Here is a 27748-nt window from a genome sequence, read left to right on the forward strand (position 1 = left end):
ACTAACTTCCAGAGCTTTGCCAACACGTTTCAGATTTGAAAATACATGTTTCTGAGATGGTTGTAAAGAATGATCTATTCTTTAAAAGAATAAAGAAATAAAAGAATTAAGAAAAATACCCTTCTCTTCAAACCATATTTTTCCCATATTTTGCCTGACTGTTTCAGGCAAAATGCATTCCAGAACTTTGTAAGTAGGAACAACCTTTAAGCTCTGTAGATAGAACATGCAATGAGAGAGGATTTTGGTGGCATGCTGTGTAGTATAAGCACTCAGTGGAGTATTTTGTATGTGACTGACATGTTGTGTATGTGCATGAATCCTTTCCTGGCTCCAAAGTTACTTGTTTTCATCGAGGACTTGATTGCCTTCTAAGGCTGGGTTGCATTTTGAGGCAATACTTTCAGCCACTGCCACCTTTTCTGTACTTGGCAATTCATTTTGCCTCCATACTCTAATTCATCTAGCTTATTATTTCTCTACCATTCCTGAATTTCACTATCTCCTTCAACTTAACCTTTCCATAATTTGGCTACAGAGATTTTCCAAGCACTTGAGCTGTTTTGTGTGCAGAAACACTGACTCCTTGAGATAAACATCGATAGGTGACTCAGGAGTAGGACAAAAACTTATGCTACCCTTATATGCTACCTTTCCACTTAGAGCAAAAATGGTTTGGGGGCATTGTGTGCCAGTTTGTCCTTCTGGATGACATTGGAGTATTCTTATTAAATACCATTTGGAGGAAGGAAGGAAAATGTACGCTCCCTCTTAGTGTGTATTCAGGAGCAAAGTACAGGAGTGTTTTGTATGTTTATCTTTTCCAAAACAGCCATACTCTACTGGAGAAAAGAGAAGGTGTGCATGGGGAGTGCTCACAAGTGCTTCACCTTTCTTCAGAAGAGGTGGGATTAGAATGACTCAGGCAACATTTTTAAGATTAAAGCCCTTTCTCCCAACCCAAAGTTAAAAATTGGGATTTCTTATTCCCAAATGGAGAAAAGCATCATAAAAACTTCTGATCTTCCTAGGATTTTTCTCCCATTATCCTCAGGATGATTTTGAAGCAGAATGTGTACACCAAACAGACACCAACATAGCATGTTTTAATAATCTGTTTATAATTGTCACAGTGGGAGCTGCAGAGTACCAAATAGTTTGAAAACTTCAACTTTATTCCTCTGGCTTATTGAGGTCACTGCACTTTCTGGCTCAAGTACTGAGAACTATGTACGTAAAAATTTGGACTAGATGTTTTCTGAAGCAAGAAGCCACGCACATCTCCTCTCTTCCATTGTATTATTAGCTATGAGCCTGGCCAAATTGAAAAGGAGTGTCTGTATAGTTGGAAATGATATTCATGTAAAAAAATGTTCCCTTCATTTTTGCAGGGTTTTTCAGTCAGCTGAAGGCGTGGTGGATACACTGGGATGGACACAGAGGAATTCCCTCCCCCACCCCCAGAAGGTAACTCAAATAATTTTTGGTTTGCAAGTAATTTCCACTGTAACAATGCAGCTTTATTTTCAAATGTATTTTGAGGGGTTTTTTTTTTTTTTTTTTTTTTGCTCATTTGCCCCATATGAACTTGGAACTTTCTTGTGGAAATACTGAACTGTGCCCCACTGAAACATGAACTTCCAATCTGCTCTGTTTTGTTCTTGAATATTGCTTTCTGGTGTTGCAACAGCATAGCAGGAAGTAACTGGGAGACTGATTCGTCTTTACAGTCCCTATCTGCAAATAAACATTTTCTAAGGCAACTTAGTGTGGATCATATCATCACACCTTTGTCTTGTACTTCATTGACCCCAAGCCCTCCTGCATGTGGTGCCCTGTAGAGATCAAACGAGCAAAGCTTGTGGTGTGGAGAGGATGTTCAGGCCAGCATCTCAAACGTCTGGACAAGATTGGAGTCTGAATTGAGAGAGGAGTGAGCTGTTGGGGCATGTGTTACTTTCACAGGGCATGTTACATCACAGCAATGTCTGCTGAGGGGCGTAGCTGAGGGACCACCTGATGCTGCAGTTCTCTAGCTCCAAGTCCTCAGCATGGTGCTCAGCCAGTGTGTGTCCTCATAGGAAGCAGAAGGGGAGCATACATGGCTAAACCTCTCTGTTGTCAGAGCGTTGAAATTTATGGAAGATTGTTGTGTATGCTGGGCAATGGAGCCAGTTCAATAAAGTGTTCCTCTAGGTGTCCCTTGGCTGCTGTATGCCAGCAACTGTATGGCTGCTGGTACAGTTCAGGTTTTGGATGAAACAAAGACAGGATTTATGGAGACACTTTATCACTGTCTTCAGCATTCTTTCTTGCTAAAAGAGACTATTGCCTGTAGTATTTCTTCCCATTTGATTTCTCGTAAATGCATCTTTGAATAATTTTTGATGTCTGTATATTTTAGATCTTGAAAAGATTTGTCTGGTTGGATGCTAAGAGACTTCTTAGGAGTAATATCATATATGCTTGTCCTGATCTTGCTCTTCCCAGCGTTGCTGTTTTTTGAGATGCGATTATTTGGACCCGTTGTTGAACTCAGGATAGCTATTCTTATTTTGATAAAGTTGGTAGTACAGAAAGTACTGCATAGAAAGTGACTTTTGTAGTCTTCTCATCATTTCTGGTCTGTTTCTCATGTATGCATTTGTATATATATAAATATAAATATATATATATATATTTACAACAGTATATATTAGAAAGCATATATTAGCATATGTGTATTAGTAATGAGTGTTATTACTTAAAGGGCATTTTACTACTTGTTCATATAGCAGTATGAAAACTTTCAAATGTGAAGGGGAGTTTATCTTATTGTTGTTCAACTATAAATCTTCAGGAATTTAGAAATCATCGTCCTACGTTAAAATTGCTTTCTCTCTAGCTTAGGCACTGCCATAGACAGAGGTCTACTACTAGATACTACCTAGGAAATAGAGAACGTGAGAAGCAGAGTTGTGAAATCAGCTTTTAATGGGTTACTTTTTGGACAGCATTGTTAACAGTTTTATTTATGCTTGAGATGTTGCTGAGGTTATTGCTGGCATAATGCTTTTCCTGTGCTCGTCCTAATCCGTGCAGCCAGGACTCTGAGTTTAACTCTGTTTTGTTTAGTGACGGTTACTGTGAAACTGTCTTTATCAGTTAATCCATCTCCAAAGAAATGTAGTGCTGTGGAGGAGGAGTCATCCATAAGGAATCAATATTTCCACTTGAGCAGGAGCTGCCAGTATTTAAAGACAAGCAATAATTGTGGCAGAAGCTGTAACTTCGTGTAGAATGTCAGTGTTGGGGCACTCTGACAAAAATCCAGGGTTACGTAGTTCAGTATGATTCCAGAATTCAAAGCTCTTAATGACATGTAGAACTATGTGTATCACATGCTTGTTGCTCCTTAGTATGCTGGCATGAAACCTATTAACATAAGATGATTCTCTGCTCAAGATGCTGCTCTGCGTGATCTTGTGTCAGCGTGCGCTTTCCTTGTCATTTCAAAAGCTTCCTCAGAAATTATCAGAATTAAACTATTGTTTTACTTCACTTGTGATAATTCTTTTTAAAAGGTGTGTTTCCAGAGGGAATATCAGTGAATTTTAATCAGTGAATTGTAACAGTTACACTAAAATACACTTTAATTCACTTTGTAGGTAGTTCTCACAACTCCTTTTGCAGATGGGAAGCAGGTGAGAGTTTTAGGGCCAAACACATACCAGAATTAAAGAAAGAAGAGATGTAGGTTTATATATATGGTTTATAACGGTCAGTGTTTTCATGGAATGCATAAGCACCAGCCTCTCATGGTGTCTGCTCAGAAATGAAGAGCAGCATCCCTCCATGCCTTCAGACAGTGGACAAATAGGTGAATTACCACAGCTTGCAGTGAGGATGAGACTCCCCTGGTGTGCTAATTACAGGACTCCTGCAACTGGACAAACCTTCATTGCTGCTGTATAAGTATTCTAAAATTCTGAACTGGGATGGCAGATCAAATCACTTGCTATTTTTTTCGTAAGTTGAAAGTTGTGTAGGTTTTTTTGTTATCTGAAGGTGTTCAACTTTTACTATAAATCCAAACTTTAATCTTGTCAAGGTGGTTTTCTTTGTTTTTGGACAAATTACTTCCACAAGATTATTTGTATCAATCCTAGTGTTTAAAAAGGATAAAAATAATGGTAAATCTGCATCTTTGCAAAAGGGACAGCTTAAGAATGTATATAAAAGCTATACAATTAAGTTTATGTTAAATGGCTTCAGCAACAATCATCTGAATCTCTATATTGTTTGAGAAATGTGATGTAAAGTATTGTTAAGGTCAGTAATAGAGCTTTCTCTGCCACTGTTTGATTAAAAAAAACAAAAACAACTACATCTGATGGAAAAAGGAAAAAGGGATTAACCTTTATTTACTTCATTTATTATGCTTATGCAACATCTTTGCTTATAGCTGTTTGGACATTCCATTCGTGCACAGCTAAATTAGGCAGTGACAAGTTTGTGCTAGTTAATTCCCTTACCTCAGAGCAAATTTAAGTACTTAGGAACTATTTAAGAAAGCCAGAAACACACCATATGTAATCTTTCTTTCAAAATACATTACTCTAAAAAGATTTTTTTTCTAAGATTGATTAAAAACTTCCTTGTATTTTTCTTTGAATACATTTTTATTGAATATATATGTTAGCAGGGAGAGGGGGATGGCTGCAGAGGCTTCCTTGGTTACAAGAATTATCTGGAAAGTGCTTCAAAATTGGTACTTAACATAAATTTGATTATGACTGGAAGTTACAATTATGTTTTTAATTGACTGCTGTAATGGAATGTAGTTATCCAAACCCATCTAGACAAAAAGGACATGATGTAGACTGCAGACTCTGCAGCTAGGAGTGTAAAGCTTGCAATTCCCAGATTCAGGAACTGCATTACACTGTAGACAAGTTGTCTTCATGCTGACAAAGTAATTTGAATTGGGTATTTAATGCTTGAAGGATGTTTGCTGTGATTCTGTGTGATTCTGTGATTCTGTGATTTGCTTATCGCAGAATTGCAGGGGTTGGAAGGGACCTTAAGAGACCATTGAGTCCAGCCCTCTGCTAAAGCAGGTACCCTGCAATAGGTCACACAGGTAGGAGTCCAGAAAGGTCCTGAATATCTCTGGGCAACCTGTTCCAGAACTCTGTTATGGTACTCAGTGCTTATGCTATTACTTTGTTAGGAGATAACATCTCTGGCTGTTCATTTATTTACTTGAAAATCATCTTCTGATCTTGCAAGTAAAACCTTACTCTTTAGCAAGGATTTGATAAGTTTTGATCAGTGTTATTCCACAAGGGGAGGCATCTTTGTGTACTGCAGGATACCTGAGGAGCCTCTGCCTAAGGTAGGCAGTGTGGGGTGATAGGTGTCCAACAGGCTTCTGAGTCTGCTCTTTCATGTCTGAACATGCTGCTTCTTTGCTCTTCTGATACATGGCAGTATCCCTCATATGATTTCTATTTGGAAACTATTAGAAAATATAGGGTGTATTTCCTCACGTTGAATATGCTTGTCAGTGATTCATTCCAGTAATCCAAAGTTGCCTTCCACAACAGCTCTGAGACCTAAACTCTGTTCTGTAATGAACTGAGTCTGACAAAATGGGTTTATGTACAGTGATAAGACTTGCAGCATGGCTCCATTGCAGTACAGTTCTGGAATCAGGAAGGGACTTCCCATTTTGCTTCCTATTTATAGTTCTATATATATTATTGTTATTAGAATGAAATAGTGAAAATTCACAATTCAATAAAAGGACATAATGAGAATAAATTTGACTGCATTGTCTCCATATTAATGCCAAATACTCTTTACCTGAGTGACAGTCATCCATAACTATACATCATCTGGGAAAGATGAGGTGCTGCTAAAGCTCCTCAGCCTGTGGTGAAGGGCTGTTTTTTCACCTCTTGCTGACTGTTCCCAATACTGTGAGTAAAACCAGGTGGGAAGCTTTCATTCTGTTCTGCTGAAGGTTGAATATTTAAGATGTTCTTCAGCGGGATGTAATAAAGACATTTCCTGATGTTCTTTAAGCTGAAAACAGGCTGACGGTATCTATAAGACTCCAACTGTAAAAGAATTTTATACAACTTTTTATGGAAATGGTCAGCTCTCTAGAGCTGCAAATGGGGTATTTCTTTATTCCCATTATGTCCAGATATAAGGCAGGGAGGCCAAGGACTTAAATCTGGATATCCTGTATATGATTGAGTGCTGCGATTGTGTCTTCCTGCTTTTTTGTGTGTGTGTTTGTTTGTCTGCCAGTGCCGGAACACTAAAATAGTCATAGTTCCTCTGTGCCTAACCAGGAAGTCTGTGTTGAATCTGAGAGCACTCTCCAGCGAGACAGAAGTAGAAACATCTATACTTTCATAAAAGTCCTCATATGAAAGTTCCTATTGGGTGACTGTGTTTGCTGGGAAAAAACAAACAAACAGACAAAAAAAACATTTATTAGCTCTAGCAGGAAGCTGCTGAGTGGCTGCCATGTTTTGCTGTAGAGATGGCTGTATTTCTCTGCTAGAGGAACTGCCTTGTTTTTTTTCCCCTGTATACTTCCTATATATATATGTATATATATTTGTATATATACATATGAGATTATTCGGTTAACTTTTTTCCTGTTAATGATGTAATTTATTTAGATTTTAGCTGCTTTAACAAGCTGATTTTGCGACTGAGATGGAAATCATGCAGTTAAATCAGACCTTTTGTCAAGAAAATCACTTGTACATTTTATAGTTCAGCTTATGGAAACAAAGAACAGTGGGGGAAATGTGCTTGTTTTCAGGCTAGAGTAGGATAAAAGATGTTACTCTGCGTGATTGGAGGATTGAAATAAGAGCACTGCTCAAATTAAATAGAATCTACACAGGGAGTTGGTCTTAGGCTAAATGGCATTGTTTGTTAGATATCTATTTTCAACATACAGACAGTTACAAACGATGGTAAAAGGGGAGCCAAGATTTCAGAAGAATGAGAACAGAATATGAATTGTAGTTATGAATGGTCCCTTGTTTTTGAAGCTGGCAGTAACTTGCTGGTGTCTGACATCCCATTTATAATAGAACAATTTATTTATTTCTGAAGATCACGTTGCTCTCAGTAAATAAAGGAAAATGCACTGGTTAAGGTAAGCATCAATTATTTCATGTGACAATTCAGACAAGCTGTGCAACAAAGAGTAACAAGAGTGTTCCCATTGCGAAAATGCAGTTATGGTGTCACATGTCACTCTTAATTATGTGTTTTTCTTCGAGCCAGGCATAGTTGAGAGTTGGAGGAAAAGTGGAAAGAGATTAAACTTGTTACTGTTTTTAGCATCTACAAAGAAAACGTAATTCTTCGGGGTGCAATTCCAGTTTTTTAGTAATGTAAAATATTTGCTAGGTGTACTAGATTTGTATTTTTGTACTTTGTTAGACAGAAGGTTCTTCACTGTGATAGAACTGAGAGGTTAACTTTGATGTTTTGATAACATCTGTTTTTTTTTTCCTGAATAATAATTTGTAGGGGTTGTTGCTGCTGTTTTTCTGTTCTCTCAGCTAGTTTGCAATGTGACTTTACTGCTTGACTTAACTTGCTCAGACATGTGTAGGACAGGGCCCAGATACACTGATTGGAAAGAGCAACTGTTGAAGAGATAAAGAGATTCAAAGGGATGCCACCAAAATTTAATCTTTGTTCTGGGGTAACTGATATTTTTTTTCCTTAAGAGATAAATAAAATGTAAAGGGGTTGGTACTGATTTTTTTGAGTATTCTTGCAAAGAATATTTATGTAAATAATGAATTTTTAAAATTTTCAAACAGCGAGCCAACATACAAGTAGTGGATTATTGTTGTTATTATTGCCTCTTTCGCCTGTTTGTGGCTTGCATCTTGCACTAAGTGGCCTAGATAAATTGCTGCCAAATAACGGAGGGATTTTTGTTTATTCCCATGTCACCAATCCTTGTAGATACTCACTAACCGTGCCTAAAACCTCTGTACTGACTGCATTTGTAGAGTTTACATAGACAGAGTAGCTTTTTAATGCATCGTTGAAATTCTTTTATCTTGTGTGTAAGAGGTAGTAAAAGCTTGTTTGCATTATGATGTCTTAGATAAAGCATCTGATTTACCGAATGGAACGTTTATCAGGTGCTGCTTACTTTCTCCATAGAGAGGAATAGAACAATCAATCTGAGGGAAAAATACTTAACAAATATTTGAGGGAAAAAGCCATACAGCCCTCTATGACAAATTTCTTTATCCTATCCCATTCAAATAAGCTTTCCAGAAAGGCAACCTTTTCATAATTTCATGAAATACAGAAGATGATTCAGTTTGCCAAAGAAAGGCTCTTTTGTTGTGTTGTTAAATAGTCTGGGTTTTAGCTCAGTGACCTTAGTTAGGTGAAAGCAGCTTCCTGAGAAGTCTTCTGTGAAGCTGTACAGGTTTCCTCAGAGTCTGTAAGGTCATTACCTTTGTGCTCCATGGAGATGCACACACTGATAGGTGTCTTTTCCAGACTCCGTGGCTGTCACAGGGAGAGACAAGGGGAAATTTGGATGTTGACACACAGTGTTGTCCTGTGAGCACTAAATTGGTTTGGGGAAAATGTCCAGAGGGTCTTTGCAGTCTCTTATATTGCAAAGTAAAGTGGAAGTAAAATTAACTTTGGCTGGGAGCATTTTTACACATCTAATTATCTGTTTTGGTGACTCCCCTTGTTTTTCTACATGAAGAACGTTTGCCAACTAAATGCTTAAGATGTCTCTTTAGCTTGGAAGAAATCCCTTCCTGATGTCCTGTGTGGACTGGCTGCAGCTTTGAAGCATGTGTCTTGGTTATGACACTTGTTTTTGGCCAGGAGAGCTTCCTTTCCACTCCATGACCAGCAGAAGGGATCTGATGCTAATGGACTGTAAGCTCATAAAGAAGCATTATTGTTGCCCAACTCAAGCCTGCATACACTGAATTTGTTTGAATTCTGTGCATGTACCTTTTTGACCTGTAGCTGAACCTCAGTTTGTTTGAGCAAAAAAAGACCTCTAAAGACACATTAAAACAATAATTAAAACAAATGCTAAGAAAGGGAATATTATACAACTTGAACTTGACTGACTTTACAAGTGACCTATACCCCCTTCAGTGAACTGTATTAGCCAGAATTCGGGAGTAGCTGGGCTCCTGCTGTCTTGTGTCTGGGGAGTTGCCCTGCTGAGCCTGTAAACCGAAGCCAGATGATTCATACCACCTTCAAGCTGCCCATAGATGCAGGCAGACAATGTTGCTGATCTTTATTGTTAAAATAACAAGGTAGAAATGGTGTTTATAAACAGAGGATTAATGTTTACATTAATGTTGACTTCTTCCTCCCCATGATTTTTCTGAGATAATGGATTTGTCAGACTTGGTGTGTATATTAAACTTTGCTTATGTGTCAGCCTATCTGTTTAGTGTTCTGTGGGCTGGAGAAAGAACTGAGTAGGTGAGAAGCCAGTTGAAATCCAAAATTTTCCAGATTTTTCCTTAATTTACAGGACATAACCATTCTGTTCTAGATCTTATATTTTTCTCTTGTATCAAGTGATAGCTTCTGTAAAAGGTAGGTTTATAGATTATTTCTTCACAATACATTGGAAAATGCAAATAGTAGTTAAATCTCAGTTTAATTTTAAACATGTGAACTGGTTGCCTGTGCTACTTTGAGAGCATTATTAGATGGAATTATCTTTGGGAAGGAGTTGCCTGTCTCAGTGTGTCCAAAAAGACAAATCACTCCTCAAAGCAGCAAGCAGCTTGTGGGCCACACCTTGGCCATTACCACTGAAGGTAGGAGGTTAAGCATGTGAAGGCTTTCAAGGAAGTTGAGTGCTTTTAGGTGCAGAAAGCTCTGCTTTTAGGAGACATTGCAAGCTGCTTCGGTTTTGAGATTGCTAGTTAAAGGGTTGTTCAGCCCTGGTCTAATCATCCAGAAAACACACATTGTGGTGGAAGGATTTTGCTAATGTCCAAGACATAACATATTTCAGATTTTACTTTGGGTGGGTTCCAGCTCTTCTTAATATGATACATGTTTTTATACTTGAACTTTGTGTTTTTTCTGTGGAAGTGGGACCTCATGGTTCACCTGTTTCAGCCCCCCTATGATAAAGTCACACTTTTTGCCTCATTAGCCAACAGTCATTTCAGTCTAAGGTATTATCAGATGATGCAGCAGTTTCATGTTGCTAATTAAACAGACTGTATTAGAGAAATGCATATTCCTCAAGTAATTAAACAAGAACTGCTTCAACGTAAAAAGTAATCATTTGGAAAAACAGCTGTAATAGATTAAAAAAGTGGAGAAATAAAGGCCAAGCCAGATTATGCTGTCTTGTGGAGATTTCTTTAGCAAATGCTTATTTTACCACAAATACATCCGCTATGTGGTCAAAAACAATTTTCCTAGAAAATCTTTATTTTTGTATTTGATTTTCTTTTGTTTTTTCACATGGCATGTGTATCCTGTGCATAGCCAACATGCTTCTTCCTTTGTCTTCCGAAGATGAATGCTTTGTTTTCCAATGATTTGTTCTTCTGCTGTTTGATTGCCATTTTATTCAAGCTCATTTCTTTTTTTCCCATATGTGTACTGTCCTTTTGGCAGCATATTGCAGAATGAGTTCAGCAATTCATATGCACGGCAGCCCTAGCTGAGCTCTGCTATATGTATCACTGTCAGCTGCCATCACATCACCTTGTTTTGAGGACTTAGCTTACAGTGCATTCACAGTGTTTCCTGGTGAAATTTTAGTGGCAGAATCTACACGTACAGTTTTGAAGTGGAAAAGGTCAAGTTATCCAGGGACCAGGCTGGGCTGTTTCTGGTCACAGCACTGGTGCCAGCAGTCACCAGAGCACTGAGTGTGAAAGCAGTTCATGTAATGCTCACAAAATGCCGATTTTTATGTAGCAGGTTTTGTAAATACAATGTAGTCAGCATTGAAAAGCATCCTGTAGGATTACAGAGGTGAGCTGTTTACATTGCTGAACAGACTAATTCATACTGAACATTTTTGTTTTAGCCTGTTGGATGGTGCTTTGAGTTGTTAGCTAACTTAAAGCTTAATTTTTAACACAGTGAGCAGTGTGTAAGACTTGTGTAAGGTGTGTAAGGTGCTTGTAAATCTTTCCTGTTGTCTTTTTGCTGTGTTCTTTTTCTTAGACTTCAACAGGCAGATTCATCCTTTATTTGACTTCAGTTTGGAGTTTGCTTTCTGTCCAGAAGAGTGATGTCTGTTGCACATGGTTGCACAACTGTATCAGTATGTAATACGTGTATTTATGACATACGAGAGAGGATGTTTATTTGTTGTTTATTTGGAGAAAGAGCCTGTTAATTGGTGTGGTTTTGCTTTTGTTTCCATCACTGGAAATACTCCTTGAATGCATATGTGCTATTTTGTTTGTTGTTGTTTTTTTGTGATTACTCTCCATAGAGACCTTTACTGCTCACACTGTGGTCATACTTTGGACATGTTGAAGAGCTTTGAGTAATTAGCAACGTGCTCATGCCCCTGGGACCTCTGTTTCCTATAACGCCAGCTTAGCACAACTGCACGTGACTGAGGAATGATAGCCTCTGGCTCTCATCTGCTTTCCAGGGAAGGAAATGGAAGAGAGCCTGCACGTGGTTTTGAATACGCTGTTTTGGTTTAGACTTTTTTTTTTTTTCCAGCAAAGCAGACACTTTCCATCTGTGTGACTGTACAAGGAGTTAATTTATGGGTACTGGTGGCATGCTGGAAAAGTGTGAGGAGCACTGCAGAGGCACTTGTTCCTGCCGTGGAGAAAGGCTTTCCATTGGCACTGTCAGGCCTGACTCTGTGTCACTTGGAGGTCTGGCTGTGGCTTGGAGGCACTGAGGCTGTCTTGCAACTCCTGGCACCCTGACAGGAGCCAGGACAGGCTTCAGAGCTACTCCTGCCCACATTGATGGAAGAGCTGGAGCCTGGAGGAGATGTGGGAAGAGGCCACGCACCGCCTCACTTTCTGGGGGTTCGGTGCTGGAAGGGACCTCAGGGGTCATGAATCTCCAACCCCCCCTGCCACAGGCAGGGCTGTCAACCTCCATATTTAATACTGGACCAGGTCGCCCAGGGCCCCATCCAACCTGACCTTGAACACAGAATCACAAAATCACAAGGTTGGAAACGACCTGCAAGATCATCTAGTCCAACCACCCTCCCATTCCAGTGATGGAGCATCGACAGCCTCGCTGGGCAGCATGATTCAGCACCTCACCACTCTCATAGTAAAGAACTTCCCCCTGAAGTCCTCACATGGTGAGGTAGCTCCTGGGTGTTCATGTCTTGTCAAAAATGCCGGTGAGTAAAAATGTTCCATGAGTGTTTCTGCAGCCTGGCTTTGTCCTTAGCAGTTGGATGTGACTGTACAGGCCTTGAGGAATACGGAGATCTGTGCTTATGAATGTCCTGGAAAAAAATTACACATGCATGCTCTAAAGGACATAAGGATATTTATTAATGCAAAACAGAAGATCCGAGTGTGAAAGTTCCTTGGACGATACAAGCCTGTGGAAATACGCAATCAAGGAGTTAAAGCCTATTACTTTAAAGCAGCTGTTGGCAGTGGTGTTTCTGGTCTTGAGTCTTCTCTCCCTCAGTGGTCTCAGCCCTGTCCTTGCTCTCCAGGCTCCTCCTTTCCAGCCAAGGGGTTCCCAGGCACTTGTCCTCCTCAGCCATGCAATAAGCGCTCCTTACATCAGCTTTCTTCTCTCTGTCCTTCCCTGTCCATCTGTTCTGCACATGACGCACAAACTATCTGACTTACTTCTGTACCTTTCTCCCTATGTGGGTGCTAAGTGGACTAACACAGACAAGAGAGACACAAACTAAATATCAGAGCAAAAAAATACTTGAGTTCAGTTTTTTTTTCTGATACTGAAGAAATCGCAGTCACACCTGAAAGATATGAATGGGTAGAAAATATTTTGTTTCTTGCTAGCTGTAGGAGTGGAGTCTAATTTGTGCTGAAAAGCTGTAAGATTATCCAGTGATCTGTTAACGCCCTTTAAAACTTTCAGCTGAATATGAATCATCTGCAGCTTTTGAAAGATTTACAAGTTGGCCAAATTGAAAATTTTTACAAGGGCAATTAAGGCTGTTCCTAGCATTTCTCAGGGCAGACAAATGTCAAGGTCCTGTTACAAAACTTCACCTGCAATAAAAACTGAACAGCCCTACAGCCCACTTAGCTTTGGGAGTGGCCTGTGTGTTGTATGTGAGCAGACTCTTGAGAAATAAGAATCTGAAAAAGTGAACATATCATTAGTTTTATATGAAGGTTAAAGATGATATCTGGAATGCATCAAGATGCACTCGAGTTGTTATGCCTGTTTGTTTTGCTTTGTAAGTTATTACCTTTTAAATACAGATAAGTGTTACTATGACTGCACTCCTAATTATATAGGAGTTGTCTTTCAATCTCTCAAGGCACTTTTAAAACCTTAAAAGAAGTGTGTTCATGAACAAGTATTTGATAGTAATTTGATAGTTTTTTTTATCTGAGTTGAGGTATACTTGATTCTTACGTTATATTTCCTTTCTTCCACATAAACTATGAGTTATTTGGTTTTTGTGGGAGATGGATAGAAAGGTTGAAGGGAAGCTGCCCATTAGTTGACCAGTATTTGCTCCTGGGTCCTGAGTCATTGCTTTTGCTTTTAGTGTCTCAAATTACCTTTTTTGCTGATGGCAGTTCTTGTCTCTCTCTGACAAATGACACTGTGCTAGAATTGTGTGCCTGGGGAATTGCATCGGTGTGAAAGTGCTGGAGTAGAGAATTGCCAGGCATCTGATACCTAAGTTACCTTTATATGCCCTAAGGAAAATAATGGGTCCAGAAGGCACTGTAACTGGCAGCCATAAAACTTCATGTTGCTTCCTAGATGTCTGCTTGTCTGATATGGATATTTCTTAAATCTATGCTATTTTGCTGATTTCTAGAACTGACCTCCAGTGAGCAGGTAGATTCAGTGTTCTTACTCAAGCCCTCCTCAAGCAACGCCCAAGTTTCCACAGTGGCCAAATCCTGTACAAATGATCAGAGAACATTCAACTAATTCCAGTAACCCTATCTTCCTCTTCCCAGTATACAAAATAAAGAAGAGCTCTCTTATGTGCTTGTAGTGCTTGCTGCTGATTGTCACTTCTGTAGTTCAGCAAGAGGAGTGGCAGGTGGCAGTGTATGCAGCTAAAAGTTGTGGTATTCTGTTATTTTCTTGCATCTGCTTACTTATCTGTCTAGTCTGGATGACTAACCAATACTTCAAATGTTGGTCATTAAAAAGAAAAAAGCCAAAACATTCTGCTTGGAAACCCCTATCTTAGTAAGTTTGAATTGTAGAGATATACTGAAACCAAGACAACAGCAACAAAACCTCTTCCCTTCATTTTTCCTCTGACTGTTGAGCAGCAAGCAGCACAAAGTCAAGTTGGGTGGATGCTGAATCAGGAGGAGTTCTGCGGTTGTTTTGGGTCACTTGGAAGAGATCTGTAGAATTTTTTCATCTCAGAAAAAAATATGTTAATGGACAAAGGCAAATATGAAAAGCCTTAATCTGAAGGCTGACTTGTTACAAAAGAATTTTAAAAAGCATCATAATTAAATTAAGTGTCCTGCTGCCTCAGCCATAAACTGTGACAATAAATGCAGGATAACCCCTTTCTTGTTCCTTAATATTTTTGCAATTAGTTCACTTTCTGTCCTACAGAGAGACTGCATGAAAGATCTTGTTATTTGTTGCTGTGATAAAATATGCTGGCTCAGCCTGCCTGAAGAAACAGAAGCCTTGGCAAGAATGCTGATTACCATGACAATCTAAGCAGTCTAGAGTTGCAGATTGCGTGGGTTTTATTGTAAAGATATAAAACGAGTCCTGGATGGTAGAAGAGCTGATAATATCATCCTGATTCAGGAGATCCAAGCACCTTCACAAGACTTTTTTAATAGTGTGTTACCTGAAGGAGGGAGAGAAACCTACAAACTTTATTTATATGTTTATAAAGTATTTGTGTATTTTTGCAGTTAAATATTTATTTTTATTCTGTAGTTATGTGTTATAACATTTTTGATACAGGGCTGAACTCCTGTATAAGAGTGGTTTTGAGGAGGAGCTTGGTGGAAAGGTCAGCTGAGCCAAAGATTTTCCACAGATGATGTTTCTGAATGGAGATTTCCGATAAAGAGTTTTCCCTCCAAGTGATAGAAAAGCAGCTATGGCAGGTCTAGGCAGGGGATGAGGCCCTTATGTTGGAACACAGAGAGGCCTGGGAAGTTTTATCGTCTCTCCTTGCAGCTGCACAGGATCTTCAGCATGAGTTTTGGGTGTATGCAGGTTTCCTGCGATACAAACACACATTAAAAATAGCAGTAGATAATGCAAGACAAGTTTTCAAATCCTCATGGTTTCTCCATGCTCATGCAGATAGGAACAATAGCACCAAGCTATTATTCAGCTTTTCTTCCCACTCTCTACACTTGGATGGAGTGGCAAGTCTGTCCTGCCGGATATTCCTAAGAAAAGACAAAAATACTTCCAACACTCCCTTGTCCTAGCCATATTAGGATGGTAATGGTTTCAGCCATTACCATTTTCAAAGGTGAAAGCTGAAATGTCAACCCTTCTTTCAGCAAAATGCACTTTGATGACTGAAATGAGTGGTAATGGGGTTAACAGGTTTAAACCAACAGCCTTATGTAATGTGTTGTCCCACAGTGGGGTAGGAACAACATTCTGTATTCTTCAATGATGTGCAAGAAGAAAATTGGGGACGCTAGCATTCTGCTTTAGAAGTTTGAAATGGAAAGGAAAAATGACTTGGTGTCCAGATGTCCCTGTACAACTGTGTATATTTTCTATTGCTTTCTTAGTAATTTTATTGTTTATACTAGAGGATTTGTTGAAAAGCAATGAGGTTATCAGTATGTCAAGAACTTTGTTTTGTTCCAGTGACTCAACATTCTAAGGCATTGCTGTCTGAGTTCCATTCATAGCATACAGCACCTGCTGGTCATGTGAAGTCATTAATAAGAGTAAAAACAGTTTAAATTAAAGACTGTCTTTTTGCACAGTTCTAGAGCATGAACCCAAAGCTGTGGGTACAAATGATGAAGAGGAGGATGAGGGAGAACAGTTTGACTTTGACAGTGGGGATGAGATACCGGAAGCAGACAGACAAGCCTTCGTGCCACCTCCTCCTGATCCTGGAAGTAACACAGAGCACCAAGAGGCTAATGTCACAGGTGAGTCAGCCTGATGGGTTCTTCCTCTGTTAGGCTGAGTCGAGATTGATCATAGAACTAAAAAAACAGGTAAAAAATCTACCTGGACTTGTGCAAGGCCTTTGATGTGGTCCTATACTGCATCCTTATCTCTGAATTGAGTTTAAAGGTGGTGGTGGGTAAAGAGTTGGGTGGTCACTGCCAGAGGGTTGTTGTAAACAGCTCCCAGGTGGAGGCTGATGAGTGATGTCCACCAGGGGTCCATCTTGGAACTGGAGCTCTTCAGCCTCTTTATCAGTGATGTAGACAATGAGATTGAGTGTACCCTCAGCAAGTTTTCAGATGACACCAAGAAGGGTGGTGCAGCTGACACTGTAGAAGGGATGCCATCCAGAGGGTCCTGGAGAGGGTTGAGAAGTGGGCCCATGTGAACCTAGTGAAATTCAGCAAGGCCAAGGGCAGTGTGTTGCACCTGGATCAGTGCAGACCCAGGTTATGTCTACAGACTGGAAGAAGAACTCACTGGGAGCAGCCCTGTGGAGAAGGACTTGGGAATTTTGTTGGATGAAAAGCTGGACACAAGCCAGCAGGTCTTTTGCAGCCTGCAACACCAATAGTATCCTTGACTGCATCAAAAGGGAGGTGACCAGCAGGGCAAGGGAAGTAATTGTTTCTTTACTCTGCCTGTGTGAGGACCTGCCTGGAGTCCAGGCCTGGGGCCCCCAGTACAAGAATGATGGCGAACTGTTGTAGTGGGTCCAGAGGTGGGGCACAAAGATGACCAAAGGGCTCTCTTGTGAAGAAAGGTTGTGGGAGCTGGGCTTGTTTAGCTTGGAGAAGAGAAGGCTTTGGAGAGATTTCACTGTGGCTACCCAGTACTTGAGGGAAGCTTTTGTGAGCAGGAGGGAGACTGACTTTTTATGCAGGCAGATAGTGATAAGACAAGGGGGAATGGTTTTAAGCTAAAAGGGGAGAGATTTAGGTTAAATGTTTACTCAGAGGGTGGTGAGGCACTAGAACAGGTTGCCCATAAAAGCTGTGGATGCACCATTCCTGGAGGTGCCCAAGACCAGTTTGGATGGGCTGCCTGATTTAGTGGCTGCCCATGACAGTGGAGTTGGAACAAGATGATTTTTACAGTTCTTTCCAATCCAACCTGTGATACAATTCTATGATATGAAGAGAGATCTGTGGAACAGCTGTGCATGTGTTTTGATTATTTGTGCTAGCTATACTTCTGGTGAGTTGATAAGGCAAACAATGAACAAGTGCAGTTCCCATGAGTTTTCCCATCCATGTTCAGTAAAAAGCAGTGTACTGGTCTCAGTCATACTGCCATGCTACAATAAAACTTTGCCTTTGCAACTGTAATAAGTGCGGATGAATCCAGATGAGCTGCTTTCACAGCTAAGCTTTCTGGTTGCTGATCCTAAGCTGACACGCTTTAAAAAATGGAGTCAGAGTGTCAGAATTTTGTTCATAACAGAGGTCTTATTTTATTGAAGATTAAAACTTTTTTTTTTTTTACAACACTTGCAGATGTTTTCAATCCTGAGGTATGTTCTGGAAATTACTGTATTCTGTTCAAATTGACAACAGCTGATTTTGCTGACTTTGATCCAGTTTTCTTTTGTCAACACTGTGGTCATGGCAATGAGAGGTAAATAACTGATCAGTTGACCGTGCAGTTTGACAACCTGGAATTTAAATACAGCCTTTCACTGACAAACTGTTGCTCACTTGCAAGGTCACGCTTCCAGCTCAAAAACTTCTGATCACTTGGGATCCAGTTCTGTAGTTTGCTTCAAAATGGCCTTTAGTTACACTGCATTTTAGTTCTCTAAAGATACCAGAAAGAAGAGAGTTTATTTTCAAGGAGGAAAACTTGGAAAGTCATTTTCTTTTCCTTTTTCTTAGCAGTGCATTTTCAGCTCCCTGTAGAGTGTCCTTCCAGTGAGCATTTTTTTGCTCATGGCTATTTCTAAAATGTTTATTATATTTGTATATATAGGATACAAATTCCACTAGAAACTGACTTCAGATTTCAGGTCTTAAGGCTGTTTGCAGGTATGTTTTTATGGGAAGCAAGAAGGTATCCTGATAACCTGTCAGAAATCTCCTTATCTAGTATTTAGGATCAAGTTATTGTTTTTCCATAGTGTAGTTTTTCCATCCTTGTGACATAGTTGTTTTGCTGCTGTTGCATTCCTCATCTGTAAAATGGGGAGGAGAGCACCACAATGTGGAAATTTTGAGTCACAGATTATAAGTTGTATATAAAGTCATATAAATGTTTGGGATATTTTAAATACCAATACAAGCATCTTGGACAGGCACAAAAAATAAAACTTTGTTTAATTTTTCAGCTAAAGGAACTGATAGCTTAGAAAAAAGTGAGAAGCTACAAGCATCAGAACCTATTGCAGAAGATACTCCAAGGAAAGTAAATCCCTACTCAGTCATAAATATTTCCCCAATGCAAGAAAAGGATCCATCCTCCTCACCAGATCCAAGTCCTCAGGATGAACCTTCCAGTCCAAACACGTCCAGTGGATATTCTGTCCCTGTGCCCTGTGGCTATGCAGTGCCATCCAATTTACCTCTGATACTGCCAGCATACTCCAGTCCTGTCATAATACGTAGTGTTTCTGTAGATGAGGAAGGTAAGGTGTTTTTGCAACTTACTTTCTTTGAAGGGGGGATTCTTGTTTAATGTGAGATAGTTGTGTTGTTTTGTAAATGCTTATGTAGCATTCAGACTTGATGTCTAGGAGATTTTGCATCAAAATAGAAGAATAATTTCATCATGGAGTAGGAGGTAAGTTTTAGCTGGACTTAGTCAATAAGTGTCAGCTTATTTGAAAAACACACACAAATTGTGAGTAACAACAGAAAGAAAAAAAAAAAAGAAAAAATATTCTAATAAAACTCTGCTTTCCTCATTAGGATCGAGATAGCTAAGCTAAGATGCATAAGGAAAAAATGTGTAAACACTAAGTCAGTTATATCCCAACATTTTACATCTGTGATATTTGGCCTTTGTTTTTGCTGGCACAATATTGCAGCATGAAGCACAAGTCAGGACTCCTGTCTTCTCTTACCATTAAAAATGATGAATGCTAATTCCCTTCTAATGTCACAGAATAATTTCCAGAGTCATGATTATGTATTCAAGCCAAATGATTTCTCCTCAAACCCGTAGAATACTTGAACTAGGTTCTATCAGAATTCCTGTCTCTTTTACCTTTTCTGTATCCACTTCTTTTTATTTGTTTTTCTAGACCTTGTGGATTTAGATTTGCTGTGAGTTTTTTTTCTTGATGATTTGGTGAACTCTGCTTGTCCTTTAATACGATACTGAGACAGAAGAGGAAATAACTATGGATTATTACAGAAACAGGAACAGTCCCCCTATTTTGTAAACAGAATTGGCAAAGTTGACAGCTTAATGCTAAGAAAGCAGGAGGAACAGAAAGCTTTCCATATCCTGTTAATTTTTTTTTAATTTCAAATATATTTTTCTTTAGCTAGGTTGCAATCCTACTGTAATTCTGTGTGCTATGACACTTTTTTGCATATTAGGCATATCAGAGAATTTATGCAAATATATTCTTATGTTTGTGGTTGATATTGCCTGTTGAGGAATATATGTTTGAGAGAGAAGAATTAAATGTGTCAGGCACTGTAATTTTGTCTGATAACTCTTACAACAAAATGTCCCTGTGAATTATCTGAGTTGTGAAAATAGGCATGATAGAAAATAGATATGAAGAAGCACAACTTTTTTTAGCTATGATCAAGAATAAAAATGCTGCATAGATTATTCATTAGCAATATTAAAAAAACAAACAAACAAACAACAGTTTCTTTAATTTATGCCATTTGAACCAGACTAACATTTTATTCTAAACATTTTGATGATTGTATGTGTTTTTTTCTATTTAGCAGGTATGCAATCAGCAACTGAAGAATGTCATTGTAATTCTTTCAACTCAGAGGAGCCCCAAAATAGGTGATTGACAACTCAATATGTTTTAATGATCTAAACTCAATATGTTTTAACGATCTATAAAACTTTAATTCCTGAGAAACCTTGGATTCAATAAATCAAAAACTTTGTTTTTCATTTTCCATGTCTGGAGCTTTCAAGTTTTGTTATTATTTTGACTCCTTAACTTTGCTTGTGTACCAAAATCTGCACAGATTAAGGTCTAGTGTATATAACTGTCCATGACATTTTGAAGGGAAAAAAAAAACAATTTTTATAGAGTCATCAGCTGCAGCAGGACCACTGCCAATGTGCAGTCAGACCAGCTGTGGCTGATGGAATTCCATCACTTCTGTAGCTCTCTTTCAGTTAGTTATAGCTGTTATTGGATCACTCTTATCAGTCTAAATAAGTTCCCTGTATTCAACCTTTTGCTTGTAAGCTGTATGCCTACCATGTCCCTAACAATCTCAGTAGCCCTTGGCTAAACTCCAATTTCTGCACGTCTCTCTAGAAGAGTGATTTTGGGGAGCTAAACCTGGATGGGTTACTGCAGATTGAGCCCCACCTGTGGCAGCTAGAGAAGGAAAATAGCCTCCCCCAGACCAGTAAGAGGCTGTGCACCTGTTGCTGTAGCCTTGAATGTCTTTATTTTTATTTATAGTGAAAACATTTTCAAAGAGAGAGTTTTGTGTTCTGGTAAAAAAAAATAATCTAGAAATAAATATTTCTTGAGGTTGGAAGTGTTTTCAATGTATTGACTAAAGTCGTCAGACTATTCAATGGATTACATACATGCTGAAGCAGGGTTTTTAAGGAATCATCAGCCTCAGAGTGAGAGCTGGAAAACAGTGAGATGTTTTTATTTATTGACTTGTTTTTGTGGATGTTTAAATGTATTGTTGTGTAGATTTTAGTGCTTTTATTTTATGCCTTTTTTTTTTTTTTTTCCTCCCCTCAAGTGAAGATAACCAGGACAAGAGAGAAGATGATGCTCTGGCCAAGTGGGTTGCAGATCCTGCAAATACAGCGTGGATGGAAAGTAAGTATCAGTGAGCTCAGAATACAGCTGTAGAAGAAGGTCAGTTTTAAGTTGTGATAAACAGTATATGTAATGTACATTGTATGTTACAGGAGTGTCCATGTTCACTTGTATTTTTTTTCAGGAGTATTCTGGAGTCCAACTGTACCCAGTTAAAATATCCAGTAGTGTAATAAAATTATGTGTTATAAAACAAAGTTAAAGTTAACATTCACTTTTCCATTCTTTTGGAGTCTACAGAATAATTAATCACTGTCTAAAGGACATTTGGCTCTCATGTATATGGTGGAAATTTGCTTAAGTTCATGGTGTTCTCTGTGACTGAGTATGAACTTGCACTCCTACAGTAACTGACAAACAAGTTCTTAGAGATGATGGAAGGGAAGGAATAGGCATAATTTGTTAATAGAATCATAGAATTGCTCAGGTTGGAAAAGACCTTAAAGATCAGGAAGTCCAACCGCAAGATCATCAAGTCCAAATGCATCTATCTAAAAGCAGAACATAGACAATATGGTTTGCTTGCTGATGGGTTATCCTGACTGTTCTCAGATACAACAATGTGAGGGATCCCACTGGGCTGGAGGTTCATCTTAATATCACTTGAAACAGTTGAAGAATTTGCATTTCTGTCACGAAGTCATAGAATGGCCGGGGTTGGAAAGGACCCCAAAGATCCTGAATCTCCAACCCTCTGTCCTACCTCTTGACTTTCTAAGTTAATCATTATGTCACTTACAGTTTTGATTCTTTTTCTGAAAATGTCAGTTGCAGCTTCTTACAGCTAACTGGTAAGGCGTTGAGCAGCACTTTATAAGTACTATGATATGAAATGAAAAGGAGAGAGCTAGCTGTGGAAGCAGATTTCTGTTTTCAGGCTACTGAAGGTCATAATAAACAATGCAGATAAAAGCACTTGAAATGTCACACATACCATGTAATTACAGTTCCTATGTATTATTGCGTTATTTGAGTAACCGTTATTAGATGTACTAGTGAAATGCTGAGGAAAAATGAATTGCATCTCCTCTGTATTATAGAATTATGTAATGTCTTGTATTGGAAGGGACCTTTAAAGAATCATCTGGTTACAACCCTCCTGCTATGGGCAGGAGCACCTTCCATCACATCATCAAACTCCAGGGAGTGACAGTCCACAACTCCTCTGGACAATCTTTCAGAATCTACCAGTACAGCCAAAATTCTTTCGTGGTCCCACTTGGATTTTAAGGGTTTTCTCATTCCTTCTTGCTTGTTTTGATTTGCTTTCAGACCCAGATGAAGTAATTTACGATGACGTGCCAAGAGAAAATTCGGACTCTGAACCAGGTTTGAAGGCTTTGTGATATGGACTGTATAGATGTTATTTTAAGTTAAAATCAATGTAATGCAACCTATGTGCATGTATACTGAACAGATGCATTAACTAAGTTCTATGTAAGCAGGATTAGCCCTAACAATCATCAGTAGATCTTACAGTGTTGAAAATTAAAGCTGACTTTTGACATCTATCTCAGCATGTCTCGTACTCCTCTATGTCCAGGCAGGGAATTCTGTTTTATTTTATAGATACACCTCAAAATTCCTGAGTGACTGTAATTTTATGTTAGAGGATGGCAGTGTTGGGTGTTGTAGCTGTGGTAACCTAAACAAGGCAGAGTGGGTAGGGAAAGAGTGTTTTAAATAGTCTATTGATATATAATAATGCAGCATTATCACAGTTGTACAGGGAATTTCTTTATTCTTGGAAGTTTCCTTTCACATAAAGATTGCTGTTTGATGGAAAACTGTATTCAGCTTACTGAATATCAGGAGAGATGTGGGACAGGTGTTTACCAGCTTGACTGTGAGTCTACAGAAAGGATTTCTTTCAGCTTTGCAGTGTTCTAGCTCCTTACTGTATTTGAAAGGAGTAGTAAAGATCTTAAAGTAGTTGGTGGAGCCGAGATTTTTCCTTTATTGGGAAAGCTGGAGTTAGGGATAAAGAAGCTTCTTAAAACAAACTTTTGCTGAGGTTTGTTGTGTTGTTTTTCTTCATTGTGAAGACTATACTAAAGGCTTGTTTGTCACTAACAAATTATGTTTGAATGAATCTGCTTGTTTAGGAATTTGGCATCTGCTTTTCATAGCTATTCATTTGTTACTAAAATTGATTATAACCATGTTAACGATTCAGCAAAACAGTTTCTTGTGTAGAGTACATGTTTAAAACCTTAACATTTTCATTTCTTGTCCTTAGTGCTATCTAGGCAAGATGTTTTACAAAATGTATTATTAAAATTTGTTTCATTTATAATTTGAATTTATTATGTTGCATTTATAGGTAATGCTTTTATTAGTGGGAAGTCCCTTAGTGGACTAGGCAGGGATGTCTTTGCACTGTGGTTTCTCAGCCAGGATATAATTGTAGTTTGAGTAGTAGCTGTGAATTCTTTCTAATATGTTGTGGGATTTGGACATAGAAATATTGTTTGAGTAGGGCATGTTTCCAATGGTACTGTGGTGTGTAACAAGAACACTGGCTGTGTGTTCTGGTACTATTTCAACAGACACACTTGCTTTGGCTGTTTTTAATATTGAATTGGATTAATATTATGCAAAAGTGTGCATATGAAAGTCTGCACTGCTCTTTATGGTACATCCTGAACAAGGTTTTTGTTGTTTAGACAAACAGGTATTTCAGTGTAGCTTTCTTTTATTTTGGTTTTAATTCTTGCAGAGGAAATGATTTATGATGATGTTGAAAATGGTGATGATGGTGGAAACAGCTCGCTGGAGTATGGATGGAGTTCAAGTGAGTTTGAAAGCTACGAAGAACAAAGTGATTCTGAGTGTAAAAATGGAATTCCCAGCTCCTTTTTGCGAGGCAACCACAAGAGGCATGTATGTATCCTGCAGTGCTGTTAAGTCATTGAGGTTATTCTGATTTTCAGCACTTGTCTTTCTCTCCTGTATTTCCCGTCTCCTCCGTCCAGCTTCAAATGCCATCATCTTTATAAAGGAGATGTAAATCTGTGGGAGCAGCAGTCTACAACAAAATGCAGCAGGGAGAAGATACAAGTATTAAACAGGAGCTCCTTAAAAGAGAAAACCTCAAACTAATTAAAAGTGGAATTAAAAATTGAGTCATTTTTCCATGTGGGCAGTTCATAGAATCATAGAATCACCAAGGTTGGAAAAGACCTAAAAGATCATCCAGTCCAACTCTTCACCTATTCCCAATAGCTCCCACTAAACCATGTCCCTCAACACATGTTCCTCATTTCCTTTATTTTTTGCAGCTTCTGGGTTAGTGTATGTGGTAAATTAGTATAGAAAATGTGAAGAACAGCTGGGGTAAGCTTGAAGTTTTGGAATCCTTCAGGCACCCAAAAGTCACAAAATTGTCACGTGTTCCGTACCTGTTTGCCTTAGATCTGTATCACTTTGGTCATTTGATGGTGACTGAATTTAAAGAAATTTAAAAAATCTTTTTTTTTGTGCGACCACAAAATTGTGGACAGAATTGTGGTCTTATTGTGGACAGAATAAAGGCGGTGGTGGTTAAAATGCTGTATGGGTGACATCTGTGCCCATGTGCTCTGTGCCAGGAAGCCACATGGGAATGTACCCTTCCTGCATCTTTTTGGCTGCATTTCAAGAGGAAATTTGCACTCCCATGCTCTCTGTACATCGTTTCCTCTCTTTTTACTGTTATGCCTTTACTATGGGGGGGAAAAAAAACAAAACTCCTGCATGTGATCTGGGGAAGCAGTCAATTCCCTGCTCTGAGTGCAGGCAGAATGCCCGCACCCAGGTGCAGTGCAGAGCCTGGCCAGAGCACAGCTTCTATAAGAGGAGGAGGTTTTGGTGCTTGGAGATCCTACAGAAAACTTGGAGTTTCTCTGAGGTTGCTAACCAGTAATAGATGCCTATGAGCTGCTTTGTAACTGAGTACAGTCAGTGAGCGAAGTGCTCCAGCACTCAGAAATTTGTAGCAGTAATGCAGCGGCAGGAAGGGGAAATACCAAAAACTGAGGACCATATTTGTACATTCTACATATTTTTTCATTAAGCTGGGTGTGCTTGCTTTAGCTGCTTTCTGCTTCTCTGGCCCTAGATTCTTTTTATCCTGTTTTAAATACTACTCTTGCTACCACATTTATCGCACCTTTATTCCAGGAAATACAGTCCCTGTACACGTGCACTTTCAGACAGAAAATGTGTGAGAACTTTAGAGAGCACATATTCAAGATGGGAATACTGAAGCACTTGCTCTTCTATGGCGCCTTTATTTTGAATTTTACAGGCTTCTTACCTTAATGAAAACAAAAGCCTCATTTCTTTGTTTCCCTCCAGTACCCGTTATCTGCTTTCCCTTGACCTCCATCCTTGCTGCCTGTGCTTTGGAAATCAGGGAGTGAGCAATTAGCTGGAAAACTTGACCCCACTCAAATCAGCACTTTGTAAGTTGGGTGCTGATGTTGTGGTTTTGTTGTTGTTATTGGTTTGTTGTTTTGTTGGTTTTTTTTGACCTGACTAGAACAAGTTTAAGCTGTTACAGCAGTTTCTTTCTGGGGAGGAAGTTTTTCAACTAACCTGAAGAAAACTGAATTTGGTTGTTGAGTATCTTTGGAAGAGACTGGAAAGTACTTTGCACTTCAGCATGTAAGTCTTGATGTGGCTGCTTGTTTGTTCTTCTGAGGATAGAGGTGAGGAGTTTAGAGTATGTTAGCTGGTGGATGGAGAAGTCGGAGAGACTGCTGCCCCTGAATTGGGTCACTGGGAGCTGGAGAAGTTGGGAAACTAGAGAGGGGGTTTGGAGCAGGATGAGGAAAGACCAAAATTTTAGGATTTTTAAGATAAAACAAACAAGCTCCTGCATCGGCATTTCAGCATAGGCAGAAGCAGCTCCCCTTTTTACCTATTCCCTGTGTCCAATCCTTTGACTAACTCTTGCTTCTCCTCAGGTCTTATGATGGATGTTAACAGTATTTTCCCAGCATGTTTCCTTTATAGTCTTTCAGAGCCTGTAAGGGACTTAACTTACTATTTTTTCAGTAGGTTGAAAAGTATGGGAAGGTTGGAGGCATGATTTTAATTGTAAGTGGTAATATGACTTCCCTCAAAGTCACTTTTTAATTACTGCTTTTGAAATTAATTTTTAAATTTTATTTTGAAGAACTGAGAGTGTTTATACTATCAAATATTTTTAGGCTGTGAACCAGATGCTGTTCTTAATTATACTGCTGTAATACCAGAATCATCATGTTGGAGGTAATTGCATCCTAACCCATCCTAGTAGAGCTCAGTGTGGGACCTGCCCCTTTGTTTTCAGCTCAGTAAGCCTTCTCTTTCCTGATGCTTTGATCATTTGCCAAATAACTCTGTTGGCATCAAGCAGAGGGTTTTTCCATTGGGCTTCTTTTCTATTATAAGACACACCAAATGTCTATTTTTTTCCCTATTGAAATGTTGGCTGCTTTCATTTGGCTTCCTCAAAATGTTTAGCGGTGATTAATTAGTACTCCAGGGCATTTCTCCATGATAACTTACCTTGCAAATGAATATATTTGTGCATGAGGTGGTTATGTGGTCATGCAATGAGGCTGTGATAAGCAGAGGAAAGACGCATGCTTCCCAGTTCCCACACACTGGGAACAAGTCTCTGTGTCCTCCCCTATTAGATTCTCCTTTCCCAACTCATTAGTATTGTAGATCTCTGTCTTCTCAGGTGTCAGCAACTTCTGCAGCTTCATCAACCTTTGAGAACTCATCTGATTCACCATTTTGAAGGAGAGTCAGAAATGCACTGGGTAGGCTTTGCACTCCGCTGAATGATGCTCGTGTTAAAACTGATGTGTTTCCAAATGGTTTGTAAGAAATGTACATAATACAATTGATATGCAGTTAGCTTAGACTAAGTGACTTTATCTCTCTCTTTACATAGTTGCCAGCATAGTGCAAAAGTACCTGGCTGACTTTCGGCAAGTCCAGTGAACTGCAGGGGTAACGGTCCATTCGCCGGGCTGGAGCTTCCCTGTGTGAATATTCTCTCCTTCAGTTGTCTGTGTTTCAGTAGGCAGACTGGACAACATGCATGATATGCTTGAGTACTTTAGCATGAAGTTTGCACTATGGGCTGTTTGAAAAGATTGTGTCTTTTTGTGTACTGTAGCTTTCTCATGACCTTACGCGTTTAAAGGAGCATTATGAGAAAAAGATGAAAGATTTGATGGCAAACACTGTGGGAGCAGTAGAGATTCAGCAACTAAAGCAAAAACATGAGCTGAAGGTAGCGTAGTTAATTTCTGTAATTAGCTATGTTTAAATTATTGCTTTTCCAATGCAGGCCGTGTTGTCTTTTTCTTTTAATAATAGCTTGAAAAAAATGGACAATAGTTTGTTTAAAATGAGTTCTAAATGAAG

The 27748-nt window shown here is 39.0% G+C and overlaps 1 protein-coding gene across 7 annotated transcripts in view; it reads left to right on the top strand.

Annotated features, from left to right (window-relative positions):
* The window catches only part of ARHGEF10 (Rho guanine nucleotide exchange factor 10), a 111514-nt gene that overhangs the window by 11228 nt on the left and 72538 nt on the right, over positions 1 to 27748 (top strand). For 5 of the 7 annotated variants that reach the window (XM_048936868.1, XM_048936864.1, XM_048936872.1 and 2 more), the window contains exons 2-9: positions 1392 to 1467; positions 16161 to 16331; positions 18677 to 18973; positions 20256 to 20322; positions 21261 to 21340; positions 22613 to 22669; positions 24060 to 24223; positions 27498 to 27614. In XM_048936868.1, the coding sequence (XP_048792825.1) occupies positions 1431 to 1467; positions 16161 to 16331; positions 18677 to 18973; positions 20256 to 20322; positions 21261 to 21340; positions 22613 to 22669; positions 24060 to 24223; positions 27498 to 27614 (990 nt within the window). In that variant the 5' untranslated portion in view covers positions 1392 to 1430. The remainder of the gene's footprint in view (positions 1 to 1391; positions 1468 to 16160; positions 16332 to 18676; positions 18974 to 20255; positions 20323 to 21260; positions 21341 to 22612; positions 22670 to 24059; positions 24224 to 27497; positions 27615 to 27748) is intronic. The other 2 variants (XM_048936869.1, XM_048936870.1) reach the window with 2 other exon arrangements.

Source organism: Lagopus muta, chromosome 2 (genome assembly GCF_023343835.1).
Source record: "Lagopus muta isolate bLagMut1 chromosome 2, bLagMut1 primary, whole genome shotgun sequence".
Classification (NCBI taxonomy): domain Eukaryota; kingdom Metazoa; phylum Chordata; class Aves; order Galliformes; family Phasianidae; genus Lagopus; species Lagopus muta.